This window comes from Vanellus vanellus (genome assembly GCF_965231255.1).
Source record: "Vanellus vanellus genome assembly, chromosome: 20".
Classification (NCBI taxonomy): domain Eukaryota; kingdom Metazoa; phylum Chordata; class Aves; order Charadriiformes; family Charadriidae; genus Vanellus; species Vanellus vanellus.
The window spans coordinates 8290374-8315221 of NC_138925.1; the positions used below are offsets into that span (position 1 = coordinate 8290374).

Genomic DNA, 24848 nt, shown 5'->3' on the forward strand with positions numbered 1-24848 from the left:
GTTACCTTGGAAATTTCGCTTACTTTGCAGTTTGTAAGGCAGTTGTGTTGACAATAAGAAGAAAAAAATCCATCCCATGGTTTAAAAAAAGGCAGGTGGGGGAAGGGAAGCTGGCATTTATAGCTCTAAACTTTCTCTCAACTGCTTTCTTTGTATTTCTGATCTCAGGCTGCAGTCCAGACTCCGTGGTGGTTTGTAATTAAACCCAAATTTTGAAGGTTCTGTGGAGTTCTCGTTGCCTACCAGGTCAAACTGAATCTGGTTTCTATCATGGAATGTTTCAGTTCGGTTACCCCTTGAGGAAGTATGGGAACAGACAGTCCATTCATATTGAACAGATGACCGAGGCTTAAAAAAACCCTTTTTGTCTATGAAGCTTATGGCTAAGATATTATGAAAACGGCTTAATAATGTGCCCTAACATTTATACCACACTATTTTCTTACTTTAATTTTCCAGGCAATTAAAAATAATTGAAAGTTACTGCCAAACCCCCTGAAGATATACTTTTTCTTTCAAATAAGCTTATTTTCATGCTTGTGAGGTCACCAGATATTTATTTGACCATCTTTATAGGGGTCAGGCACATTACACACAGGGAACGGGGATGTGGAATAGAACTCGCATTGTAACAAGAAAGTGAGAAGGAAGAGGAAAAAAACAGTACATGTCGTGCCGGTGGGTGTTCATATTTATTATTTGGGCACGACAAACATAACTCATTACCCGTATACCAGCAGAGGCCTAAATTCTGCCCTTCACTGAAGTACTTGAAGTTAAGCCTGTGTTTAAAGCCTATTAATTTTGAATAGATGTAGACAAAAGTTTGAATGCTTCGTCAGATATGAAGGATGAATTTGGGACCAGCAAATGCCTGAAGGGGGTTTCTGAGGTGCGGAAGGTCCGGGCTGCTGTGGCAGCGGGCCCCAGTGGGCCCTTTCGGGGTGCTGCTCGTGGTCTGACATCCCTGGGAGCCTCTGTGGCAATGAGGAGAAAGGCAGCGGGAGAGAAAGCAGGAATTACATTGGGAGACAGAGACTGTGTATAGTCAAACCTCTCTAATCTTCTCTCCTATTAATAGAGTTGTAGCAAACACAACCCATGTGGCTGCCCAGTCACGCTGCACTGTAATATTGCTTAGCCAGTTCTCCCCTAAAGGCTTAAAATCTATTACGTTACACAAGAGCTGAAAGCCTTCTCGTAGTGTCCCAGTTTTCTCCCTCCTGCCCATCCCATTCTTCCATTTCTCCCTTCAACTTACTTTTTGCTGCTTCATTTGATGAAAGAGGGTTATTTAAAATATGTTGTGTATCCTTACGTATTCACATACGTTCTGTGGGCATTTCCTCTTAGATCTCTTATCTGTAGTCAAAAGGTGAATTTATGTTGGAAAAAAAGAAGAATGGGTAGGCTTTTTGTCAAAACTCTGGATATTGAAGGAGACGATTTGCTGAAGGCTTCTTCTTTAGTATTGGTGTTGGGGTTGATCCATCCCAGTGTAGGGGGTAATCTTTTGCTCAGTTACTTTAATTTTTTTTTTTGTAACTGTTGCCAATGTTTCTCTTAGTCTTATTAACCATTTTGAAGGACCAAAGTCCAAGAGTGTATGGCTCCTGCATGGTGAATGTCCTAGCTCCAGTAAGTTCTGTTTGGAGAAGTCACTCACTGGAACATAAGGGGTCCTTCCAAAGCAAACCCTCTGTGGCGGAGGAGGGCCGCCTCCGACGGGCCCTCTCCTCTCCTTCATTCCTCCTCCTCCTCCCTCCCCCCTTAACTCAGCATCTGGTGGAAAAAGCATGTGATGCTTATTTCTAAAGGCAGCAAAAGAAGCTTTGAAAGTCTAAGACTGTAATTGGTTGTCTGCCTTTATCCTTGGAGCTCTGGGGAGGTTTCAGAAGTAATAACTGTTACTTAAAGTAGATGAGCTTCTTGTGGCTTTCTTAGAATTGTAGAGCACGTTAGTTGTCGGGTGCTTAAGGAAGCATCTGCCTGTCTGTTGCTTTCAAAACATTTTGTAAGGAAAGAATTTAGGTTTTTCCTGTCTTCTGTATATGGATAGTGAGAAGTCACTCCTCAAAAATTGTATTCTTACAGAAACGGCCTGCTTTGACTGAAAAGATAGGAAGGAAAAACAAGTTCCTTTTAATGATATTAAATTTGCTCAGTATCTTACTTAAAGCTATTGGCACCTAAAATGTCCCTAACTATATGGTTAATGCTCCTCTCCTTCAGTCAAAAATGCCGTCATCTTTTGATGAAAAGACTCAAGGCGGTAGTTGCCAGTAGAACGGGATGGATAGCTGCGGCCTTGCACCGTTTGGTTTCAGTAGGCCTCGGGGGTTTCCATTGCACTGTCGTTTAACCTGAGCAGGATTTTAGTCCACGATCAGTGTGTTGACAGTATACTTTCACTGCTACGTATGTAAAGCAGTCTTGGGTTTAAAAACGGCGTTGTCCATTGGTTAGAAGAGAAAATGCAGACTCGCTGATGATGCCTTACACTCAGCCAGTGACTTTGTGAGTATATTTGAGCTAATTGCAATTGTTTCCTTACACCTTGTTGTAGTCGGGCTTCAAGGCAAAGGGCCTGGCTCCGGTCCTCCCATGACACACTCAGACCGTATCTTCCAGAACAGTCTCAAGCTTTCCTGTAGTCATCTCAAGTAAATTAAATGCGAGCGAAAACCAAATGTACCGCAGCTCTGGGGCAGTGCCGCCTTTCTGCACCCTTGCGGATCCCAATTGTTTCATAGAGTTTACATTCTAGTGTATTGTTGATTACCAAAATGACACTACAACCAAACGAGATCTGCTGATAAAAGGCATTTTCAATAAGTAGAAGGGTGGGGATGCAGAGCAGGCTCTCAGAAAGAGCCCTGTAAATAAATTTGGCTGAGTCTGGGTCACAGTGCAGACAAGTGTATTTGCTCTGCTCCACTGGCCCTTCAGACTTGGAAGTAATTCATTGTGATGTCCTCAGACTGTTGTCCCCAGCGTAGGCTGACACAAGACTGTTCCATTGCCCTCACCCCGCAGTGTGACGTGCTCACGCTCATGTGCCAGGCTTTTGGCACAGGTCTCGCTAGAAAATCAGCCGGCCACAAGTATCAGATTAGATGTTGAGAGGAAGAGTGGGGTGAGGACAGAAGGCCTTATTTTCCAACTGGATTGTTAAATATACACGGTTTACTGACTTTGCTATTTTATATGATATTTTCTTTTCCTCCCAAAATTACTCTGATTCAAAACTAAACTCAGACCTTTGAGCTTTGTCTCCAAAAATGCACAGCCAATTAAATATGCAAAAATTACTCAAGAAACCATAGATCTGGTAACTATGCATAAAGTTGATCCATACGATCTTGGTCGTAGTTTTGCCTGATGTGCAGTGCTGTAAGAGTGGGAGGGGTTTGGATTAACGTCAAGGTGCCTAATGAAGCTTTGGCACGGAAGACTATAGATGGGAGACAGTTTCCCTGACAGCTCACCGTTGCGATTATTAACTGCATCGGAGGTGTCGTGGCTTCAGACATGCACAGTTCTTGGACTTTTCTGGGAAGAACCAAGTATGTTGTCATAGCTGTGCTGGGAAGACACCAGATTCTCGCAGGATGGGACTTTTGTAACTGCAGCGGTAAATTGTGCCACCCTAATAGTCATGAAACCTGTGAGCATGGCTTGCACTTGGGAAAGATGCCGAAATTGGAGAGATGAAAGATGAACCCAAGAGGAAGAAGTTCTGAAGAGCAAGGTGTCTGCCGACAAAGGCCTGTCCTTGTAATTAAAAAAAAAAAAAAGTGGAATGTGCAAACGTAGGGTGCTTAGCTTTTTAGTCACATCATGATGTTGAATCAGGGGCAGATTCTGTGCCCCGGGGAGGTCTGCGGGCACAAGAGGAGCTGGGGAAGAACCCACATCGGGGCAGCTGCCTGCCCAGGTGCCGCTGGAGAATTTGACAGAAGAGCACCAAAAGCCCATCTGTGGTCCATCAGTTTAAAGCCCCCTCTCCCCTTTCCTGGCTTCGTACACTGCCCGGTTGCTGAAGTTCGTTAGGTATTAGCTGGTATTTGGGGCAGAACATCATGCCTGGTAGAGAGCTGATATTAGTGGAAATCAAAAGGGGAATACTTGTCCTTTTATGTAACATTTGAAATTAAAATGAGATTCTTGGCTGGCAGAGTGGACATGCCTCCACAGTACAGGAACTGGTGCCTTGGAGAGAGTTTGAAGCTGGAACTTGAGTGCAGTTACAGCAAAAGCTCCTGGTTTCATTTCAAAGAAAACGGGAGGAGAAAATTCTGTCCGCAAATGGCTTTTTAATTACCAGAACTGTGACCCCCCCAAACAATTCGGCAAAGATTGGGCAAAGCAAATCTGTTCATAGAGGAAACTTTGATTTTCCTTGATGAATCTGATGGCATAACTTCCCTCAGCTTCAGTTCCGACAGGAGCCGACCCCTTCGTTCCTTCCAACTGCCAAACCTGCTTTCTGTTTTCCTGGAAGAGCCGTGCGTGTGTGTGTGCCGGCGCAGATGCCTGCTTCGTTTGTTCTCCTCGGTCAGCCGCGCTCTCCTTCCCTTCGTGGTGACAGGGCAGCCGCGAGTTCCCAGGCAACTGTTGCCAATAAAAACGCCCAGAGGAAAAGGGGCCATTCTTTCTTCTTAGCCCCTCTGACCTGGTTTAGACGAGTCTCGATCACTGGCTCTGCTCAACCAGTGGGAAGTGTGAGTTGGACTTTTTTGTTTTGTTTTGTTCTAAACCACAGGGCAGGGAATTCTTTTCAAGCTGTAACTTTTAGTTTCCACTGGAAGGGCAAAACAGACTCTTAGCCAGTGGAAAAGAGCCTTCCAGTTGCATCAGCCAAGAGCCAAAAAGCAAGTACATCGTGTAACAAATAAGCAGCTATCTTTTCAGATGTGTCTTTAAAAGAAAAACAAAAAATACCGGGGGGGGGGGGTACTTTATTTGAGGGATTTAACACTGACATTGAGATAGCTGACAGCCACATTCACACATGGCTTTTACTTTGTTTCTGGCTCTGTGTGGCTTATTTCAGTTTTCCCATCTGTGCAGTGGGTATCATGCTATGATGGTTTTGTGCTTCTTATGCTTGCCCGTAGCAGAGGGATTTCAGCTAGCAGAATCAGAGAAGCAGAATGACTTTGAATGGGAAATACTGATTTTGTAGAGCAACTACTGAAGAGTCACAGAATTTTGAGGCTAGAAGAAGGGCTATTAAAAATTCAATGTTTGTAGAAGATTTGGGGAGTTTTAAGGATCAGATTTATATCACAGAGTCATTTTCTATGATAGATTTACAAGCAGAACAGTGAAATAAAAGAGCAATTGTTGAGATCAGGGATTAAACACCTAGTTGAATCGGCTGAGCATTTTTTCTCAATGCAAGTGTCCAGGTAGCGCTAGCTGCATCTTCCTGCTAACCGAGCTTCGCTCTTACTGAACTCAGGAAAAAGTTAGCAAGTTGCAGTGAAGTCTCCAGTGGCCCAGAAAAATCCCAGGAGGCTTACCAATCTTTGTGAACGAGAGAAAAAAGGGGCGATGATTTGTATTTCCTCCCTCCATTTCAAAATCAAGCTTCTGGATTTGGGGTTCACCCGGGAGGTCGTTGCTGCTTTTGCTGTACCACACAAGAAAGGCCTTACTGTTTGCTCCTTCGGGTGAGTGCAGTCACCAGATGTCATCTGGCCTAATCTCTGTACTAAAAGAATAAAAGGAAAGAAAGGTTGAGATGGGAGAGGAAACTCTCTTTTATGCTAGCCAAGAAGCCTCGAAAATGGGTGGTGGCTTACGCCGGGCGCTATGTAGAGTGTTCTAGAAAATAATTTAAATTTGCCTTTACAAAATGAAGTCATCAATGGGTACTCTATAGGGATTTGCTTTAAACTGAGATAGTGTCTGAAATAAAATAGTCCAGTCCCTTTTCACTTCTTCTGTTGTAAATTTTGGATCTGATTCCATAGAAATCCAAGTTTTCTGCACAGGTGTGAGAAAAACTCAGTTCCCAGTTTTTTAAGATGAACCTCCTATACTACCGTATGACGAAGACATTACCTCTTTACGTAGCGTTCTTTGAGACTAGCTGGGCGGTTGCGCTTGCATTGCTCTCGGGGAAGTAAAATCGGGCCTTTTCACAACCATCCTGGAGACCCCTCTCGGGAAGAGACAAAGCGAGTCCTTGTAGGCTCATCAATAGGAAGGGAGGGCAGGTTAGTTCCAGTGAGGGGGGTTTTCACAGCTCCTTTTTATGCCTGCGCAGAACAGGCGCTCTCTGAAGCGCTCTCAACTGTGGTTTGTGAAGATTCCCCACAGGTCAGACTTGGGGGACACGCTGGCAGCCAGCATGTGTGCTGTGAAGGCAAGAATAGAAAGCAAATACTTCCCGTAATCACACGTCCCAAAATGACAGGGTAAAATGAGTACTTATGCTTCCACCAGAGCAGTGAAAAATGGGAAGATGGAAAGTCTGGACTCCTGCCCAATGAAACCAAAATTGTAAAAAAGAAAAATAAAACAAATGCTACATACGCTCCCCAGAACTCACACTGCAATGTGGTAGGTTTTTTTCCCTTTTAAATATATACAGTAGACAAGCAGTAAATCTTCTTACAGCTCCAAAGAACAGCATTATTTTTAGCTTTTTTTTTATTATTGAGACAACCCTTCGTAGCTTTCAATCTGTAGCCGAATATATTTATTTTTTTAATCCACGTGAAAGTGCAGTCCTTACAAAGACCTCTAATACCTTATTAATCGCTCCTGGACCACGTCACAAAGAGGCTTTAGGGAGCAAGTGTTCTGTCCGTCGGTTGACGTGCTTGCGAAGGCTTAAAGGGTGCAGATCCAGGGTCCTTTTCCCCACATTGAAGATACCTCTCATTTGGCATTTTTTAGTTTGATTTGAACTAGAAATCTGAAAGAAATGCTAAGGCAGCCAGAGAGCCCAGAGCACGCTCCGTTCTCCTGTGGTTCAGCCTGTTCTTGGATAGACTCAGGCCTGTACGTCGTAAAAGCAGCGTGTGGAGAATGCTAAGTTCAGTTCCCGAGTTCAGGAATTGTGGTCTCGGTGACCTCCAGAAGTAGCTTTGAATACTTGTCACTGGTAAAGGTACATTTCTTCTGAAATGCCATCTGAAGTGCGACATAATACCGCCGTTGTGCCAGCAGGAGCCTGAACCAGGCTCAGGGCTCGCAGGAAAAAAAATGATGTGGGCACTACTAGAGGAAGAGTGACCACGCAGTGCCATGACTTCATTGTGCTTAAAATAAGACTTTGCATCCTTTTCTTCCAAGTGAACTAGAAGATAAACCTCATAGCACCCTTTAAAAATGGATAACTAATATTAGCCATTTTATATCTACAGGTCAGCTGAGTTTGCGTAACTGGTCCGCGGTCACCCAAGTGAACAAATAACGCCATTTAGAATAGAACCTAAAAGTTCTGTCTTTCAGTTCCCACTTGCGTTGCTAAACGTGCTCTTCGTGGAGTAGCAACAGAACCCGTGTACTCTGATTTCTCAGCAACAGTCTATGCAAATACTTTCTGGACACGTTCCGAGGGCTCTCCAGGCATTGCTAGCGGCATGAAATACAGAGTTCGGGGTAGATGCTTAGATTTACTTTTCATCCCTGAGTAAGAAAAGCCATAAATTCCCGTAGAAAGACGCTTTCAGAGCTTCTCACACTTTATTTTCTCGAATAGTTGTGCAGGTAATGAGAGCAATAATCCTTACAGTTTTTTGTTCCCTCGCTGTGCTTCGACTCACAGCATTTCACTTTTTGTAGTGCCTTTCCTGCAAGGAAATGTTAATAAAGTATTAAAAGCTTTGTCCCAGTAACGGTTAACAGCTAATTTGCCAAGTCAAATAAGAAGCACGAGCAGCGTTCTCATATGCTTCATTTCTAGATGCCATAACTGAATGCAGCGCAGTTGCCTGGTAAGGTAGTTTCAATCCATCTTTTTCACTGTATGTATGTTTTTTGGCTGTAGGAGAAGTTTATTCTTAAGAGCAAGCTAGCGTTGGTGAAATAAGCTTGGCAAAACCTGGAGAATAAACAGAGTATGTCGGTAGTATGACTCCTCCTGCCTTTTAATGTGCTTTTGCTCTGGTACAGCTTAGGAGCTTTTGAAAATGCCACGCGTCCTGCCTCAATTCTGACACGGAGGAACAGCTTAGAAGGGTGAGAAAGACTGTGGACTAAAGTCCCACTTGGTCCTTGACTTCCCAGAGTGTGTTAAAATGATGCTGAGTTTTCCCAACGGGATGTGTACCTGTCCAGTCCGTTGCTTGTAACCCAGCAAGGACCTAACAGATGGGTCTATAAAGTAGCTACGAAAAAGCAGCCTGTTGCTGGCCGGCGTGGATTTGCTAGAGATGGCTCTTCGCTGCTCTGGAAAACGTTTGCTATCTGTAAATTGAAATGGGTGAAAATTTTCAGGCACTTTTGTAACATTTTTTACTGGTGTATCTGTAGCATCGGAGGGTTTTATTCTTGACACATCTTTTGAAGCGGAGCAGAATTGGTGTTAGTTTCCTAGGGAAGGGTGGTGGAAATGGTTTGCTTAAGATCTTCTAAATCAATCAGTAGCAAAACTTGGAGTGACAAGCCCTTTTCTGCTTCTGTGTTCCACCCATGTCCTCTACAAAATCGTCTTGCCTATCCAGTTTACTTAAGGAGGAAAGTTTCATTACGAATAGGTGTTAAGCTTGTCTGTTAGAACGGACGCGGCCTGCGGTGCAGATGTCGTCATTGCCAACAGGGTCTTGCACCCTCCCTGTAGGTCAGTTGCTGGTTTCGGGGTTTGCCTCACCTCCAGGTTCCTTTGGAGTAAATGAGTACATGTGAGCTGAGACGGTCGGATGGTAGTTTTTAACAGGAAAACCATTAAGTAACAATCAGATAACTTTTAATCAAAGGCTCGCTAAGTTAGTGGGAAGACCCTGCGTGCCCAATGGACCCCAAGCGACCGTCGAGTGCAGACCGGTTGAGTCTGGTGCTGTGCTACCGCAGCACGGAGCGGATTGCAACGCCAACGTGGGCATTTGGTGCTGGCGGTAAAATGTGCTCCCTATCTGCTTTCTGCTCTTTCAGTGTATTTTTATCTTCTGATGTCTGACACGTTTTGAACCCAAGCAGTCTCTCTCTGGGGTTTCTCCAGGCTTATATCAGACCGGCGTCTGGTCTTGCGGTTTGTGCCCCTAATGAGAAAGCTGCTTAATTTTCACACCCAGACGGAGTATCAGATGAGACAGGAAGCTCCACCCTTTCTCATGGTGTAACTGAACTCAGCTGTTTGCATGAACCAGCAGCAGAAGCAATAGCTTGAATAAAATGATAGCGTGCTATCTATAGATTTACAGCCTCGTTTCTTTTCATTTTGCCTACTCTGGGTATACGTGCTTTTCTGGCAGCAGAGTTTTCAGTGGAGTCGTTTCTGATTTACACCCAAATTAGGAATATGAAATTGAATTCTTCAGCCTCCCGGTATTTTCCCAATTAATTTTTTTTAAGACACTGAAATACAGATTTCTGTGTGTTGGGACAGCTTGATAACTTTTGGTAACGCTAAATCTTTCCTTTCTAAAGATGCCACATAGGATGCCGTGATTTCTGCTGGTATAGTATCCGCATTTCCAATCCATCTTTAAAAGAAATGGACTGAGCCAAGGGACAGATTCCCCAGTCTCATCGGAGTCTCTGCACAGAGAGTGCTCTGTCCCTTTAACTGCCTGGCTTCCAGGCGGCGAGGACTCGGTAGCCCCATGCGGTGTGGGTCACCGCACCTGCTCCCAGCCCGGCTCATCTTCGCAGAGCTGCAGTAGCAGCCGCCGCAGCGCCGGGCTGGCACTGCCTCACTGCACGGAGGAGCAGAGGAGCCGGGAGTTTTTATTCTTGCTCTCCTGTCATTCACTGCACGTAGTGGAAATGCATTCCCACCGAGGCTGGGAAAGGTCAAAAACAGATAAGCATATGCCGTTACCCCATTTTAACAGAGATCTGTGTTTCCAATTAGGTTTTGGAATTCGATGCCAAACTTAGACCCAGTTATGGGGAGATTTTATCGGCAGAAGATAGATCAGAATTTGGAGCACGGGCTGCTTTGCTGAAGGTACATTTCTAAGCTGAAGGTCGCATAGGCAAGGCGGCCACTTCATTCCCACTCCTTTCACCTAATGTTTTCCATTCTTAAGGCAAAAGAAGCCCATTCTTCACTACCGCGTGCAACACTATATGTTAGCTGAGCGACACAGCAAGACCGGGGCTGACAAAGAGCACGCTGAAGTTTGAAAGATTTTAACAGGGTCCTTAGTGTTTTGTGAACATGGGTTTGTGCTGAGTTTTGGCCCCGTTAAGTAGTGCTGGTTGGTTTTTTACTCAAGATGGAAGTGCATGCCTTTGGCGATACGTGCCTTTATGTAGGCTTCGACTGTCAGTTGCGTAAGACCTGTTGTGGTTCCATTGACTTTCCTGTTTTGCAGGATTTGGCCGGTACGGGTGCTCTGTCCCCCGAAAGGGAGTGCTGCCCTCGTGGTAGTGCTCTCAGCTGATCCCTAGAGGAACGCTGCTCCCACCACAGGGGCCGGGAGGGTGCAGTGGCCATCGCTGTGTGCCACCAGCAAAGCAGGAGGAGAGAACAAGAGTCATCTGCTCAGCCCAGTTACGCAGTGTTGGAAATAACGTAGGGAAAAGAAAGTGGATTGCTTCAGGAAATGTATTTTGGTAGGTCCTCAGGCACCAAGAATCATACCTGTGAGCACTCCTGGAAATCTTAACATTTAAGCTCCTTTACTGGGATGCTTTTCCATTCTATGTTGCAATGAAAAGTAACGTTTGGGTACGGTGCTGAGCTGGTGCTGCTCGGTCTGCTGGTTGTGTTCATGGTACGGAGCACGGGGGAAGGCGGGTCTGTCAGAGGAGCAGAGGGTCAAAAATTCTTTCGACTCATCTCATGGTTTATTACTGTAATACTTAATTGAAGTAGAAAATTTGATCAGACATGTCAATGTGGCCCCGGTTGGCTAGAGGCCAAATTGGGCTGCTTAATTTCAGTGTGCCTTAAAATGGCTGACATTAAAGTTCACATGCCCAAATTTCCCTTTGGAATGTACTTTTAAAAATCTTTTTTTAGTAACTTTATAAATCTTTCTGTATCTGTTTTTCCTCAAAAATCAATTGCTTCAGGAAACAACAGTCCAAAAGCTTAAGTAAATGTTACATACAGCTTTTCTGAACCCATTTTTTATCGTGAAGTTTCTTACATCTGTGGATTGCTGGAAAGGTGTATGAACAGATCACTTTGCCCAGCACAAAGCCCATTTGACAACAAATTATTTCGTTGCCTGCAAAGGAAGAAAAACTGAATAGGAAATAAGGCAACGTTTATTTCAGTCTTCCAGGGGTTGGGTTCAAGTTTTTTGTAAGTCATTTATGAAGATGGGAAGATGGCAAAAAAAGTTACATCAGATTTTCAGTATTTCTTTTGCAACTTTGTATGTTTCATTATTTGGCAAAGAGAGAAAATGAAATAAAATCATCCATATTTGAGCCAATACCAAGGTTTGCTGGCTGCTGTGGCTGGGTTGGAAGTGTCAGAGTGGGGTATATTGGTGCCTGGAATCTGTCCTAGAGTGGGATGTAATCGGTGAGTCACATGAAGAGAAGACTTTGTGTTCAGTATCTCGTCTTCTTCCTCATCTAAGTGTCTTCCTGTAGTTGAGAGCAAATTTGTTTGTGCCTCTTTCAGCGTCAGAAGGCTGCACAAAACAAGAGAGGTGCGGTACAGCATGTTGCTGACCGGCTTTGGATCTTTATAGGTGGAAATTTTGATGAGTTCATGACACAGCCACAGTATTTCTGCGGAGGGGGACGGAACTGTCTCTAGTGGGATGTTTAAGCAGATGGAAATATACCAGAGCAAAAGTGGAATCAAATGACTACAGGTTGTAGCGAGAGGCCTTCTGTTTCATGAGTTTCAGAGAGGAACCTCCCTTTCTTGATTAATAGCAACACACAGTGCCTCGGTATTTCATAGGCCAGGTGGCAAACGACTAGAACTGCTGCTTTTCTGCATTGTTAAAATGGAACCGCAGTACGTGGTTGGTTCTTTTTAAGCGTGTACTGAGAGGCGATTCCTGCCTCAACCAGCAGATGATCTGTGTAAACAAAATGGGATAGTGGACGGGAGGTGGTGGAGTCTCCATCTCTGGAGACATTCAAAACCCACCTGGACGCGTTCTGTGCAACCTGCTCTAAGGTGTCCCTGCTCTGGCAGGGGGGTTGGACTAGATGATCTCCAGAGGTCCCTTCCAACCCCATGATTCTATGATTCTATGAAAGAAAACAGGCAGAGGTCATCACAGCAGGTCAAAAATTACGTTGGCAGTAGTCCTTTTTTGGGTCCAGCTCAAGTGCTTTACCGCTTTAGACAGCACTAGTTTGTTAGGAATACTGAAGAGGGCGGTGGTGGACGATGACTTGAAGTTAGAAAAATCTCCATGCCCCATCTAGCACCTGCTTTTCTCTCCTCCTTTTTTCACCCCGTTTCCATTCGTGGGCAAGGCGAACCTATTTTTCCCCCATGCACACCTTGTTTACTGCTTTTTTTTCTAGCAGCAGCTCACATTTTCAGATCAATACTGGTTCCTGGCAACAAAAGGCTAAGCATCCTTTCCCGGGTCTACTGAAATGCTTTGTGCTCAGAGCCCTCCTGATCCTTGGTGTCAGCCTTGATGTCCGGGGGAAAGAGGGGGGACGGTGGAGAAAACTGAAGATGAGACACGATTTCTTTAAAAACGCAAATGAGATCATTCTGTTGAAATACCTCTCCTGGAACCCTTCTAAAACCTGACACTTGCTCTCCTTTTCCCAAAGCTGCTTGTTTCACGCCTGCCCAGGGGTGCTGGTCCCGTGGGGTGGGGTGAGCGATGTGGCAGAGGGGTCCGGGGCCCGGGCCGGCCGTCTCCAGCCCTGCCTGCACAGAACGTTCTGCAGACAGCAGAGCACGGACGGTCGGGGGGAGGAACAGGTTTCCCTGCTGAGTCTTGCCACCTGTTGCCTTTTTCATTCCAAGCCCCCTTCCTCCCCACCCTCCACCCCAAGTTCCCCTCCCCACACAGCTCACCATCCCCAGTGGATAGGGCTGGGATCAGTAGTCACTTGCCAAATACCTTTCTAATGTTGTCACTAATTCTGCACAGACAGCATCTCTGAAAGCAAACACAAATCTTTTCCAATGCATTGTCCTGCGTTTTCTACAAAAAGCATTTAGAAATGCCTTTTCTCAGTTGAGTGAGATGGGAGGGACCGTGCCACAGCCACTGCAAGAGTCAACCCTAGGGAAGCCTGAAGCTGTGCCGAAAGAATCCTCTGCAAATCCGTTGAAGCTGTCATTTGGCACTGGCACGGGCTAATTTTGTACTTGGGGTTACACATATACACACCCATGTCATTCTTCTTCATCTGCTGCATATGGAAAGCTGCCCCATGCTCCAGAGTGCCAGGGAATGTTTTACTAAAACCTCCAGACTTGGTTTGATTGTGTTACTATGCACACTGGGCTGCGGGAGCGGTACGAGTGGCGTGCGCTGCCAGATGAACTGGCGTTAGCTAGATAGTCATCGCCTTCAGCCGGCGTTCCACGCTGCTGCCCTGCTTCCATGAAAGCCGTAGGCTGCTCATGGACGTGAGGTCATAATTTCCTCCTGATTAAGGTGTGCAAAAGGGATGGCATCGCTTTAGTTACGTAGCTGTTGGGTTTGCCTGGAAGTCAGTTGGGAGTCTGGAGAAGTGTATTTAACAACGCTGCTTTCGGTTCCTCACGCACGCTTCAGGTGGAGTCATTTAGCTCACAAGGGTCGGGAGCGAATAATCATTTGGAGCAGCAGTCTCCGAGTTCCCAATTTAGGATGCCTTGAAGGGGACTGATTTTCAGAACACAAGACACTGGCAAATAAGCTCCTTTCTTTCATTAGCAGATAGACCCGGGTTTGGAGCATTTCAGGCTCTCCAAATGTTGCCTTGCCTGCGCTTTACAGACACGCCTGTATAAATACTTGTTTGCCCACAAAAATCACAGTAGGGTGTAAAGATGAAAAAATTTAATGCAAATATGAGTGATTACTGGCTATTGCGGCACGGTTCTGCCACCTTGCTTAGAACCAAGTTGAATGGGAATATGGAAAGGCAGAGAGGTCAGAATTGCAAAAAGAATGAAAAGACAGAAACAGGAATAGAAGCTGAGGTGGTATGTTTCTCGTATTATTTCTAGTCGTGATGCAGCATGAGGTCCAGAACCTTCTCCCTCCCTGCTGATAGACGTGTTTGTACTGGCAAGGCTTCAAGCTGGTATCCCCACTGCACCAGTTAAACCAGTAGTTACCAATTTTTTTGCAAGCCACGCTGGGACTATAGGAATTTTATTCCTTCACAGTGTTGAAGGAAAGGGGTTTTGCTTGCCAAAGGGCTTTCTTATGCTTGAGGATGATTTATGGGCCAAGCTGAGCCACTTGTGGAAAAGGCAAAGCAGCTCTTGGCAGCACCCCCAGAATCCACTGCAGCTGTGGGGTAGTGAAGTCATCGGCATAACAACCACTGCAAACAGAATAACAAAGTCTGTTCTGTTCTTGTTTAAAATAATCTTTCCAGTTCAGCAACCACATTAAACCTTACCTTTCTGCATACAAAAATAATAAAAGGCAGATAGTCCTCTGCAACATGGTGTGAATGTCTCACTTCTATTCCTGCCTATCATTCCTGCACCATCGACGCTTTATCAAAGTATTTTAAATGAAGGAATGAAGCCATATTCTGTCATAGGTTGTGTCTGTCCCTTGTTTTCACTCCTTTGGTTTTCCTTAGGTTTAAAAACGCAGAAAATACCCCAGTGTTTCTTTCCTTTAAACACAAAATTTTCTTTTGCCTTATGGCCTGTTTCTAAGCTGATTGCAAAATGAGTAATTCTGTCTTTGATTTTTCCTGTCTGTCTTTGTTTCAGGTCCCTTCAGATCCTCCTGCTTCCAAAAAGCCCAAAATAGATGACTCTGCTTCCCAATCTCCGGCTTCTACTGAGAAGGAAAAACAGTCCAGTTGGTTACGGTCCTTATCCAGTTCATCTAATAAGGTGATTGCTGAATATTTTGTAATCAAAAGAGAGATCAAATTAGCACATAGCATCCCCGTACTGAAAACAGAAGAGAAAATGAGAGGAAGAACTTGCCCAGGTTTTCTAAAGTAATAATACTTCTATCCTTTTCCTATTAAACATTGAGCTATGCAGTCCTCCTAGTTCCCTTGCTACCTTCCAGTCTTCGCTGACCTTAATTGTGACAATGAAGTAAGCAATTCCTTCGTGCCTTTGAGGTACAGGAATCCCAAAAGACTCAGGAGCCTTTTGTGGTCTCTGCAAACTACATATAACTTACAGACAAAGAAAAAACATGTGAGGTTTTACGTTAGTACGGTTCATCTCTTCCAGTGGAATCTACTAAGTAGGTCCTAGCCAGTGGGGGAGCAGCATCGGAGATAGCAGAAGGTACCGAAAAGCATGACTAGCACTCTGTTGCAATTTATAGTTTAAAAGATTGTTTGTGTTTACTTATTTTTCTTTCCCCTCCTTCCCAGAGTATTGGCTGTGTCCATCCCCGTCAGCGTCTCTCAGCTTTCCGGCCCTGGTCCCCTGCTGTATCGGCAAATGAGAAGGAGCTCTCGACCCATCTTCCCGCATTGATCCGAGACAGGTAAGGAGACGTGGACTGAAGGGAGAATGGGATTAGCAGCCCTGGAGATTTTTGTGACAGCAAGCTGCGTTATGTTTGTTCCCTTGCGCTGTCGACTGGTGGCTTTGTAGTTCATTCAGTCGGTCCACTAAGTGTCAGATCACAAAGCATTTGCAGCTGCAGTGCTTTAATTTGCAGAAGGGAAACAAAAATAAGTACTGATGTGTTGTGCATTCATTAGCTAGGTAAGTGAAACGTGCCATGGAAGTCCGAGGTGCAGGCTGCTTTTCTAAGAACTTATGATCATTTTGGGGGACAGTCATCAGAAGTTCCCAGGCTTCACTGTTTAGAGGCCGACTGAGTTACTCTGAGGGCAGGTGGGCAGGCACCGGCCAGCTATTTCCAGGCAACTGCCAACTGGTAACTGCAGCAGCTCTGGACCGCCGGCCGGGCAGCACGTTGCCAACACAGCTGCGTGCTGCCTCCTGTGCTGACGGTGCCGTCGGAGGATGAAGGGCTGAACAGACAGCGCAGGTACTCCCTTCCCTCTCGATGGGCAGTGGTCCTGGGGGTGATGGCAGAGCACACGGGGCAGGAGAGCCGGCGGGAGACTCCTCAGCTTGTAAGACCCATCAGAAAGCCGATGTTATAGGCCAGATTCTGCTCTTGGATAGGAGCATAATTAAACTGGTACAAGAACGAGTCACCACCCATAATAGGTGAGACTCCTGGTGTCACAGTTAGAACGGAAAGTGTCAGGGCAATCGCTCATTCGGTCGCCAGACTTGAACCCTTCAGTCTGAAAAATCTTTGTGCTGGATTTCTGCCTAAGAGTAATGGTTCCTTTGGAAAGTTTGACTAAAGTGGCCAGGTGTTTCGAGGGAGCGTTATGGAGAACATATTTTGCTGCTTTTAGCAACAAGTTTCTCAGAAACTGTGGGATTTGATTTTATTAAAAAAAAAAAAAAAAAGCCTACCAGCATATCCCTGCTTTTAAACGGACTTTTAAGTTAGGTTGGGAGAGAAGGGCTGAACTGGTGTAAGAGTGTGTCCTTGGTATCTCCGTAAGAAATTTCACCAATTTAAGTATTGAAAAAAAAAAAAAAAACCAACCTTCAACAGGTTTAGGAGAAATTTTAATATATGACTGAAGATACATCATGTAGTAGATGCTGAATTGAAGTTGCGAAGACAGTCTTTGCTGTGTTTTTTGCAAAAATCTGTGTATTTGACGTTACAATGTTACTGTCCTTTAACGTAGGTCTGTTGGGGTTTTTAACTTGGTTTTACACACGTGCGCTCAGATGCACGCTGCGTCAAAACATTAAATGCTTTTTGCACTCCTGTGGCCTTTCTTAAGGAAGTGCCGTTTCCAGGTTTACAAAACATTTGTGGATAGACAGAAGTAAAACTGTGCCGTTAAGTAAAACAATAATGCATGAAGATCACGATGAAACATCATTATCACTTTTAGACTGTGGGAGATCTCATCTCTTTGGTGCTCTTAGAATATGTGGTACTTTGAATAGGATCCCTTCTGAACTGGCTGGAGATTCGCTGTATAAATCATCTCCATGTTTAAACGAGTGCAAAATATAAGCAGATATACATAAGCAGATTCTTAGCAGGTGTAAATCAATGGAACTTCCCTGTCATTCCAGTACGCGTCTTGCAGTTTCAGTGTCAGACGTGTATTGGGAAGCATTTTAAAGCCAAGAATGTGACTATTTTCTCCTTCTTTTTGCCTCCCCCTCTAAAACAGTTTTTACTCCTACAAAAGCTTTGAGAATGCTGTGGCCCCCAATGTGGCACTTGCACCTCCAGCCCAACAGAAAATTGTCAGCAACCCTCCGTGTGCCACAGTAGTGTCCCGGAGCAGCGAGCCACTGAGCAGCACTGTCCAGCCACGGAAAAGGAAAATTGCTGCGGAGAACACAGTTATCCCAGAAGCAGCAGCAGCCGCTGTTGCAGCCACCGTTACTGCCACTGAAGAGGATAAGGAATCAGAAGCAGAAATTGAAGTAGAAACCAGGGAAGAATGTAAGTGACAGTTATATCTGCCTATATTTATATATTTGTGCTGGATTTTCCTAAGTAATCCGTATGAGTTAGCTGTGCAACTTCTGTTGTGATTAAATATAATCCTGGAAGCCTAATACCTCAGCGAGATGCAAACATACAGCCTTAAGTAATGATGGAAACCAAGACTGGAGCGTAAGTTGGGGGTGTTTCCCTGTCAGAGGAACGCGCATTGACAAAAAGAAGCACCTGAACCACAGGTGTCCACTCCCCTGCTGTCTTTTATTGAAGCGGTGAGTGTTGTGCAGGGGACGAAACGTATGTGGTGGTCACGTAAAAACTGCTGGTTTGCTGTCTGATCGAGAGCCTTCTATAAAAGCCTTTGTGGGATCTGCACAAACAGCCCGTAAAAATTCCAGAGCCCACACGTGTGCAAGTGTGGATTTTTGTGTCAAAGAATGTGGTGACACAGTTTCAGTACTGCATCCGTGGAGTTGAATATGTAAAGATCAAGAGCCACTATGTTCTTCAACAGCGTTCTGATAGTGGGCCTCTCGGTGAAAGATGAAAGAAGACACTGGTATCACCTCATTAATGTCACTTAGATAATTCTGCTGCTGCCCTCAGTATGTTCAGCCTTTGCTCAGTGCCTGCAGTTCATGTGAAAAGAAGTTTTACCCACTGAAAAAAGCAGGATCGTGTAGGTTTCCCTGCAGAAATCTGTTTCTTGACACCCATGGAGAAAACATTGTTTGTGACATAAATTCCAAAGTCACAATTCAAGCCAGTCGTAGGTTAGTCCCTAAAGTCAGTCAGGTTTGCATCTTCATCACATTTGGAGTATCAAAGTATAAAATGAGTATTTTCTTTCTTCCATTTTTTTCATTCAGTATTGAGTAACTCCTCTGTACAGACCAGCACAGGGCCTCAGCACAGTTTGAGTTGTCTGCATTTTAGACTTTTATTAATTTTCGATGTTTCTGTTTTTCAGTCACCTCCTCCTTATCCTCGCTCTCCTCCCCGTCCTTTACTTCATCCAGCTCTGCAAAGGACATGAGCTCACCTGGGATGCAAGCCCCAGTCCCAGTCAACAGTTCATATGAGGTTGCAACTCACTCTGACTCTCACAGCAGTGGGTTGGAAGCGGAGCTGGAGCACCTAAGGCAGGCCCTGGACAGTGGCCTAGATACAAAAGAAGCCAAAGAAAAATTCCTCCATGAAGTTGTTAAAATGAGAGTGAAGCAGGAAGAGAAGCTGAATGCTGCCTTGCAAGCCAAACGCAGTCTACATCAGGTAATGCTGAAAAATAGCTTTCTCTTACCGCTGTCTCTAAATACTCTTCCAGGTAGAAACCGTTAGGTAGTCGCACGTAAAAAAGAATTGCTTCATTTTTCCCAAATAGCAACAGCCTCTACTTGGGGTACTGTTAGTAAATCCAGCTGGGAAACCAAAGTAGACAGGAACTGTTCCCACATTTTTAAGCTTGCCACCTGGTTTTGCCTTGGGGTATAAAGCCATGGTTACTGAAATCAACATCTTTTTGTTAGTGAAAAAATCTTCTAGTCCAGCACCATTTCTTTTGTTTTCATTTCGCTGAACTGGAAACATTTCTGTCCTTATGGAGGCTTTATCTGTAGTTTTACAAGATTGGTGAATGTCCTGCCGTTGCCCAGCTGAGGGAGGGTCTTCCTGGGACGCAGAGACACTCGCTGAAGCTCTGATGAAGAGCTGAGCCGCAGAGCTTTGTTAAGCGTTCCATCAGCCACCCTTCATTCAGCGAAGCAGCTCCTTATTTCTGGAAATCCCCGATACATCGGTCGTGTCAAAGAAAGAGTGGTCAGACAAAAAAGGCTGCAGATAAGTACTGACCAGTCGCAAATCACAGTGGCTGAACAGAGTGGTGGGTAAACTTTTTTTTTAATCTGAGCTGGGGCAAAAGTAGTAGATAGGAATGGAGGACAGAGCCAGATTTGCGTGTCCGCTTTGAATATTGTATGTTGAGCTGTAACCAAGCTAGAAAGGGAATCCGTTAGATGCGTCTGGGGTGCCCGCTGTAAAATACGGGCCTTGTTTCGTCTAGCGTGGGAGATGGCAAACCAGTGCTTGTACTGCTGGTGAAAAGCAGGTATACAGCCTGGTTGGCTGGCACAAGGCGTTTCGTTTCTTCGGGGGGTGAAACAAAGGCCCGTAGCTCACAGATGTGATTTGTGTGCAATATGACTGCCGTGTTTAAAACATCACCAAAAACCCCCAGTCCGCAAAACCCCAGTAGTAGATTCATGTATTCTCCGAGCAGGCAGGAGAAGGTGAGAGGGAGATTGCATTAAATGCGCGTAGAGGATGACAATTACAATTTTAACCAAAGTTTGCCAACTCAAATTTCTGCAAGAGCTGCATATAGCAAGCCGGTTTCTGTGCCGCACACCTCTCCCGTGGGCACGGCTTGTTACGTCCTAGCTGCAGATCCGGGTCCCCGAGAAGGGAGGCCAAGAGCTGTCTTTTCAACTGAACTGCTTGTTCACTGTCACCTTGAGCAAATCACTCCATTCCCTTGTGTTTCAGTAAATATATGGTTTATTTTATGTATTTAAAAGTAAATATTTATAAGTGATATGTATTTAAAGCTATTTTTTTAAATATCTAAGCTAAAAACATGGTGCGTACTTAAAGTAGAGCAGGAATTTCATGAAGTAGTTGATGAAGCAAAATTGAGTGTTGCAGCATTAAATCAAGCACTGTGTCAGAGTGAGAGGGAATACGGTATTTGGCCATCGCTTTCCACTTGGGCGGCTGTGGGTTTCCAGTTCCACGTGCAGAGACGGGACCTGTGTGCCTGCTTCCACAGGCTGAGCTAACAATGGCCTGGCTGGGAAGTGAGATTGTCAAAAGAGTGAATTTCCCATGACCCGACTGCAGTTACTTAACAGAAACACGTTGCTGCGCGGGTTTGACTCTGACAGAGAGGAAATGCTGCTTCTGGGGAAAAAAAAAATCAACTTTAGTTTCTGATTTAACCACTTAGGAGACAGACCTTTAGTGAGCCACGTTTTTGTGCTTATGATGAACATGAACAACAGCTTTTTAAAAACTTACGAGGAGTTTCTTCCTTTGTACCTTTAGGTCCGTTATCATTATCACTTCAATTAATGGCTCTCTCTTGCCTTGGAGACTTCAGGGTAGCAGCCCCCATTAAGAACCTGGACAGTGAGAGTGGTAATTTCCAGAGCAAAGCGTGGTTTTGATTTAGCTTAAGGTTTTAGGCTGGAGTTTTCCAGATGTTGTGACAGAGCGGTGCGTTGGCTGGTTGCCGAGAGACTTAGGGCTACACACCAGTTACCTACAGCAAAACAAAACTGCCTAGAGTGAGAAAGAAGATACACGGTTTGGTTTTTCTCATGCTGGCCTTAAGTGGATTTGGGGGGAGGGCTTGATAAAATGAACTGCTTACTGAGTTCTTCAGCAAGTGGTAAACTTTCTTGTTCAGCTTTGCTGTACACAAAGGGCATTCACAAATTGCATTTATCATCACGTTGTGTATCTTCAGTGTCTTCAATTAAAGTGCAGGCGTTACAGTTGGTTTGTTTGAAACTTCGAGCTAGTGTAGAGCACATTGCTAGTAGCTCTCTCCAACTGCAGTTCATCTTTATTCAGTCACAGATGGTCACAGCTATTTTGCTTGACAAAGCAAAATGTGGCTGTAGCGTATCGCTTTTTATTATCCCAGAATTCAGCGTATCTTGAGTGTAGGATCTCATGTTGATTTAAAGGAGAAGAGCTTGTACAAAGTTCAGAATGAGGTTTAGACATGAGCCTTCTCCGTCATGACCAACAGAAGGTGGGAATTTAATTTGGATCACTTCTCTACAGTTCTGGTTCTTTGGACTAATTTAGTCCCTGCTCCTCGTTTCTCACGAGTTAACTGCTTTTCTGTTCTAGGAGCTGGAGTTCCTGAGAGTGGCTAAGAAAGAGAAACTGAGAGAAGCAACAGAGGCGAAGCGCAACTTAAGGAAAGAGATTGAACGCCTGAGAGCTGAGAATGAGAAGAAAATGAAGGAAGCCAATGAGTCTCGGATACGACTGAAGAGGGAACTGGAACAAGCCAGGCAGATCCGGGTGTGTGACAAGGGCTGTGAAGCAGGCAGGCTCCGGGCCAAGTACTCAGCCCAGGTAAGACCCGAACGCTGAAAGCTGTAATAACAAGTGAGCTTAGTATTTCTGCAGTTTTCAGGGTTAGTTTGAGTGTCTGTCTGTCCTAATCCCAGTGGCCTTGTTTTGTCTAACAAGGCCCCTTGTTTTGCTCCTTTCTCCGCCCCATTGTGTAGTTCACAGCCCCGGTCCTGCTGCGGGGATGGGCAGAGAAACGCCCACGCTGCACTCCAACTGCCTGCCTCAGCTGCATGGCGCTGCATAGAGCTTTGCACGTTTCTCCCTTGAAAATCACCATTTACAGAGAACTAAGACAAATGCTAGACATCGTTTCAGTTCCACTAATACTCTCTTGGCCCTGTCGGTGCATAGGGGTCCATTTCAATACGGTAAATATTAGGCAGAGCCGCTTTCTCTAATAGTATTTTTCCTTGAAATCAGCCTAGACCTACAGGAACTGTTTAAAACAAGAGAAGAGCCCACGGCCCGGCAATAAGCAAACTGCAGTGCTGGGGAGGAGTGATGTTTACAGCTGTAAAGCACAAGATGAGCAAACTGTCAGGTCTAAGAATAGGCTTCCAGTTTGATCTCAATGGAAGTTCTAGGAATGCAGGAACATGTTGTTACAAGCAACATGGGTGCTTTCAGCTTTCGAACTAAAAATCCCTCCCCGCCCTCTCCACATCACATTCTCTTGTAATAAAAGATTTTGAAGTTTGTTTAAACCCTCCAGAGCCAAGTGAATCAAAAGCTCAGGCTGCACGTCCTTAAGTCGCCGTGTTGTGTCTTGGTGTCGCAGGGCCTGTGGAATGCAAGGCCAGCCACTCTTCCAAGCCCCTGAAATGACCCAGCGTCACAGGCTGAGCTGAGAGCAGAACGGCAGCCGCTTGGATTGCCGTGAGAAACAGCCCTGAAGAGGAATCCCTCACGTGCCCTGCCTTCCCCTTCCTCCAATAAAACCATCCCAGTTGCCCAGTAATGCTGGTCCTGTAAAAGGGCAGGGTCCCACACCCAGTGTTAACCCCCTCAACCCCCCTCCTCTAGAGAGAGGGGCTCCCAAACAGCCCCTCTCTTGCCGGCTCCCACCTAAACACCCCTCTGCTAGGCCACCGGCCCCAGCACCGCGGCCCCAGCACCGCGCCTGGCTGAGAAATGCATAAATAGAAGGCAAGGGTCAACAAGCGTTGGCAACAGAAGGGCTCTGAAAAATGAGGCACGCTTGCCTAAATTTAAACGCCTACAGCAGCACTGTATCACTTACATGCAAATGCCACATAGGTGTCATACATTTGCAAGATTAACTTGCATGTTGTAACATACCTCAAGTAATGTTAACGGGAACTCTTCCAGACCATGGTTACTACAGCAACCGTTCTGCCACGCATGTTGTTAAACACACATGCTGCATGAACGCGTTGTTGCACCTAAAGCAGGAGCTGCAGATATTTGGTGTGGTTACTTTAAGGGCGGGAGGGGGAGGAAAAGAAAAAGCAATAGCGATCAGAAATTCTTCTAAGGCCGGGCTGAATAACGGGAAGGGGAGTGGTGCGCTTGTACCACTGTGAGCCGTGGCTGCCCGGGAGCCCCGCGGCAGGAAATGATGTGGGCTTCCTCCCGAGCATCACAGGATGTCTCGCTGATAAGAGGTGTCCAGACTAAACAGAACCAGAGTGCGTGCTGCTGCCCTGGGCGGTGCCAGCGGCTGACTTCCACTTGAGAGCGAGGGGGGAAAAAAAAAAGGCAACAGCAAGTGCAGCTAAAAGTGAACCCACAGGGCCCAACATGCACTTTGCAAAGCTGCAGGTGTGTCCACCCGCACTGTGCACGACAGGTTTGGACAATGTGGATTTTCAGTCTCCTAATACATTCCCTCCCTGGGAGGGAATAAATGAGGTTTCCTAATATGAAAGGCTAAAAATCACCTTAAAAAGAATTCAAGTAGCTGAATATTCTGCAGGTTTGTCTTTTCTAAAGCCACTAGTGGCACATTTGCCGTATCAATGCCGAGTCCCATTGGCTGTAGGGAGGCTTGCTGGTACAGTACCAGCGTGCAGCGCAGCGGCACGAGGACGCTCATTAAGCCCCAAATGCAGCAAAGCAGTATTAGTGCTGTGCTTGGCAACGACTGTCTCAGGGTCTGGAACGGCTTTATTTAGCAACTACCTCAGAGGTTTCTGCATGGCACTTAAGGTATTTTTCTATGAAGTAACTTCAAAGTCTGAATTGAACAGGACATAAGAAATTTTAAAATAAAGCTTTATACATCCTTTTAATTCGGAGCGCACACACAAAGTTTGTCACTTGGGTTGTGTTCGTCACTTATTTTTGAGGAAACCACAATTCTCTAGCCAGGCTTAGTGTGAGAGAACTAGCGTCAGGCCAGCATAAGAGGAACTGGGACAACTTCAGGGGTGTAAATGTCTTTGTGTAAGCTTAAAGTATTAGATGCCTAATGCCTAGGGAATAGCAGCATGGTTTTATGCCTTCCTTCCTTCTTAGCTTCATACTGACATCCAAATATGGAGAGGGTGGTGGGGTAGCCTTCATTTTAGCTCAATATAGGAGTTTTTCTTTCCTTTGTTAAATGGCAATCTTTGATAACTGCTAATCTTGTCTGTTTGCGGCCTAAAATTGTGTATTTCAAACCAGTGCAGTTTTTCTACTGTTCACACCCTTGAATACTGGGGGTTTTCTCTGCCTTTGGTATCAGTAAGTAAAAAATCAGAAGATAGATTGACTGCTGAGGCCTTGGGGGAGGCTGAAGCAATCTGTGTCTCTTGTTGCAGGTTGCAAAAAGACTGGTAGCGCTCGGCGAGCGATCTCTTCTAAGGATCTCTTCTATTCTCTTCTATTCTATCTCTTCTAAAGATCTCCTCTATTATTTGGAACATGTATTTCTTTAAGTCCATTTCTGTGCAAAGTTATGACTCATTAGGACCCGCTCAGCCC

At 45.2% G+C, this 24848-nt stretch overlaps 1 protein-coding gene across 1 annotated transcript in view; it reads left to right on the forward strand.

Annotated features, from left to right (window-relative positions):
• The window catches only part of SKI (SKI proto-oncogene), a 115086-nt gene that overhangs the window by 89289 nt on the left and 949 nt on the right, over positions 1-24848 (forward strand). Inside the window, exons 3-7 of the mRNA XM_082493433.1 lie at positions 15014-15139; positions 15640-15755; positions 17497-17774; positions 18745-19046; positions 21690-21920. Of these exons, the coding sequence (XP_082349559.1) occupies positions 15014-15139; positions 15640-15755; positions 17497-17774; positions 18745-19046; positions 21690-21920 (1053 nt within the window). The remainder of the gene's footprint in view (positions 1-15013; positions 15140-15639; positions 15756-17496; positions 17775-18744; positions 19047-21689; positions 21921-24848) is intronic.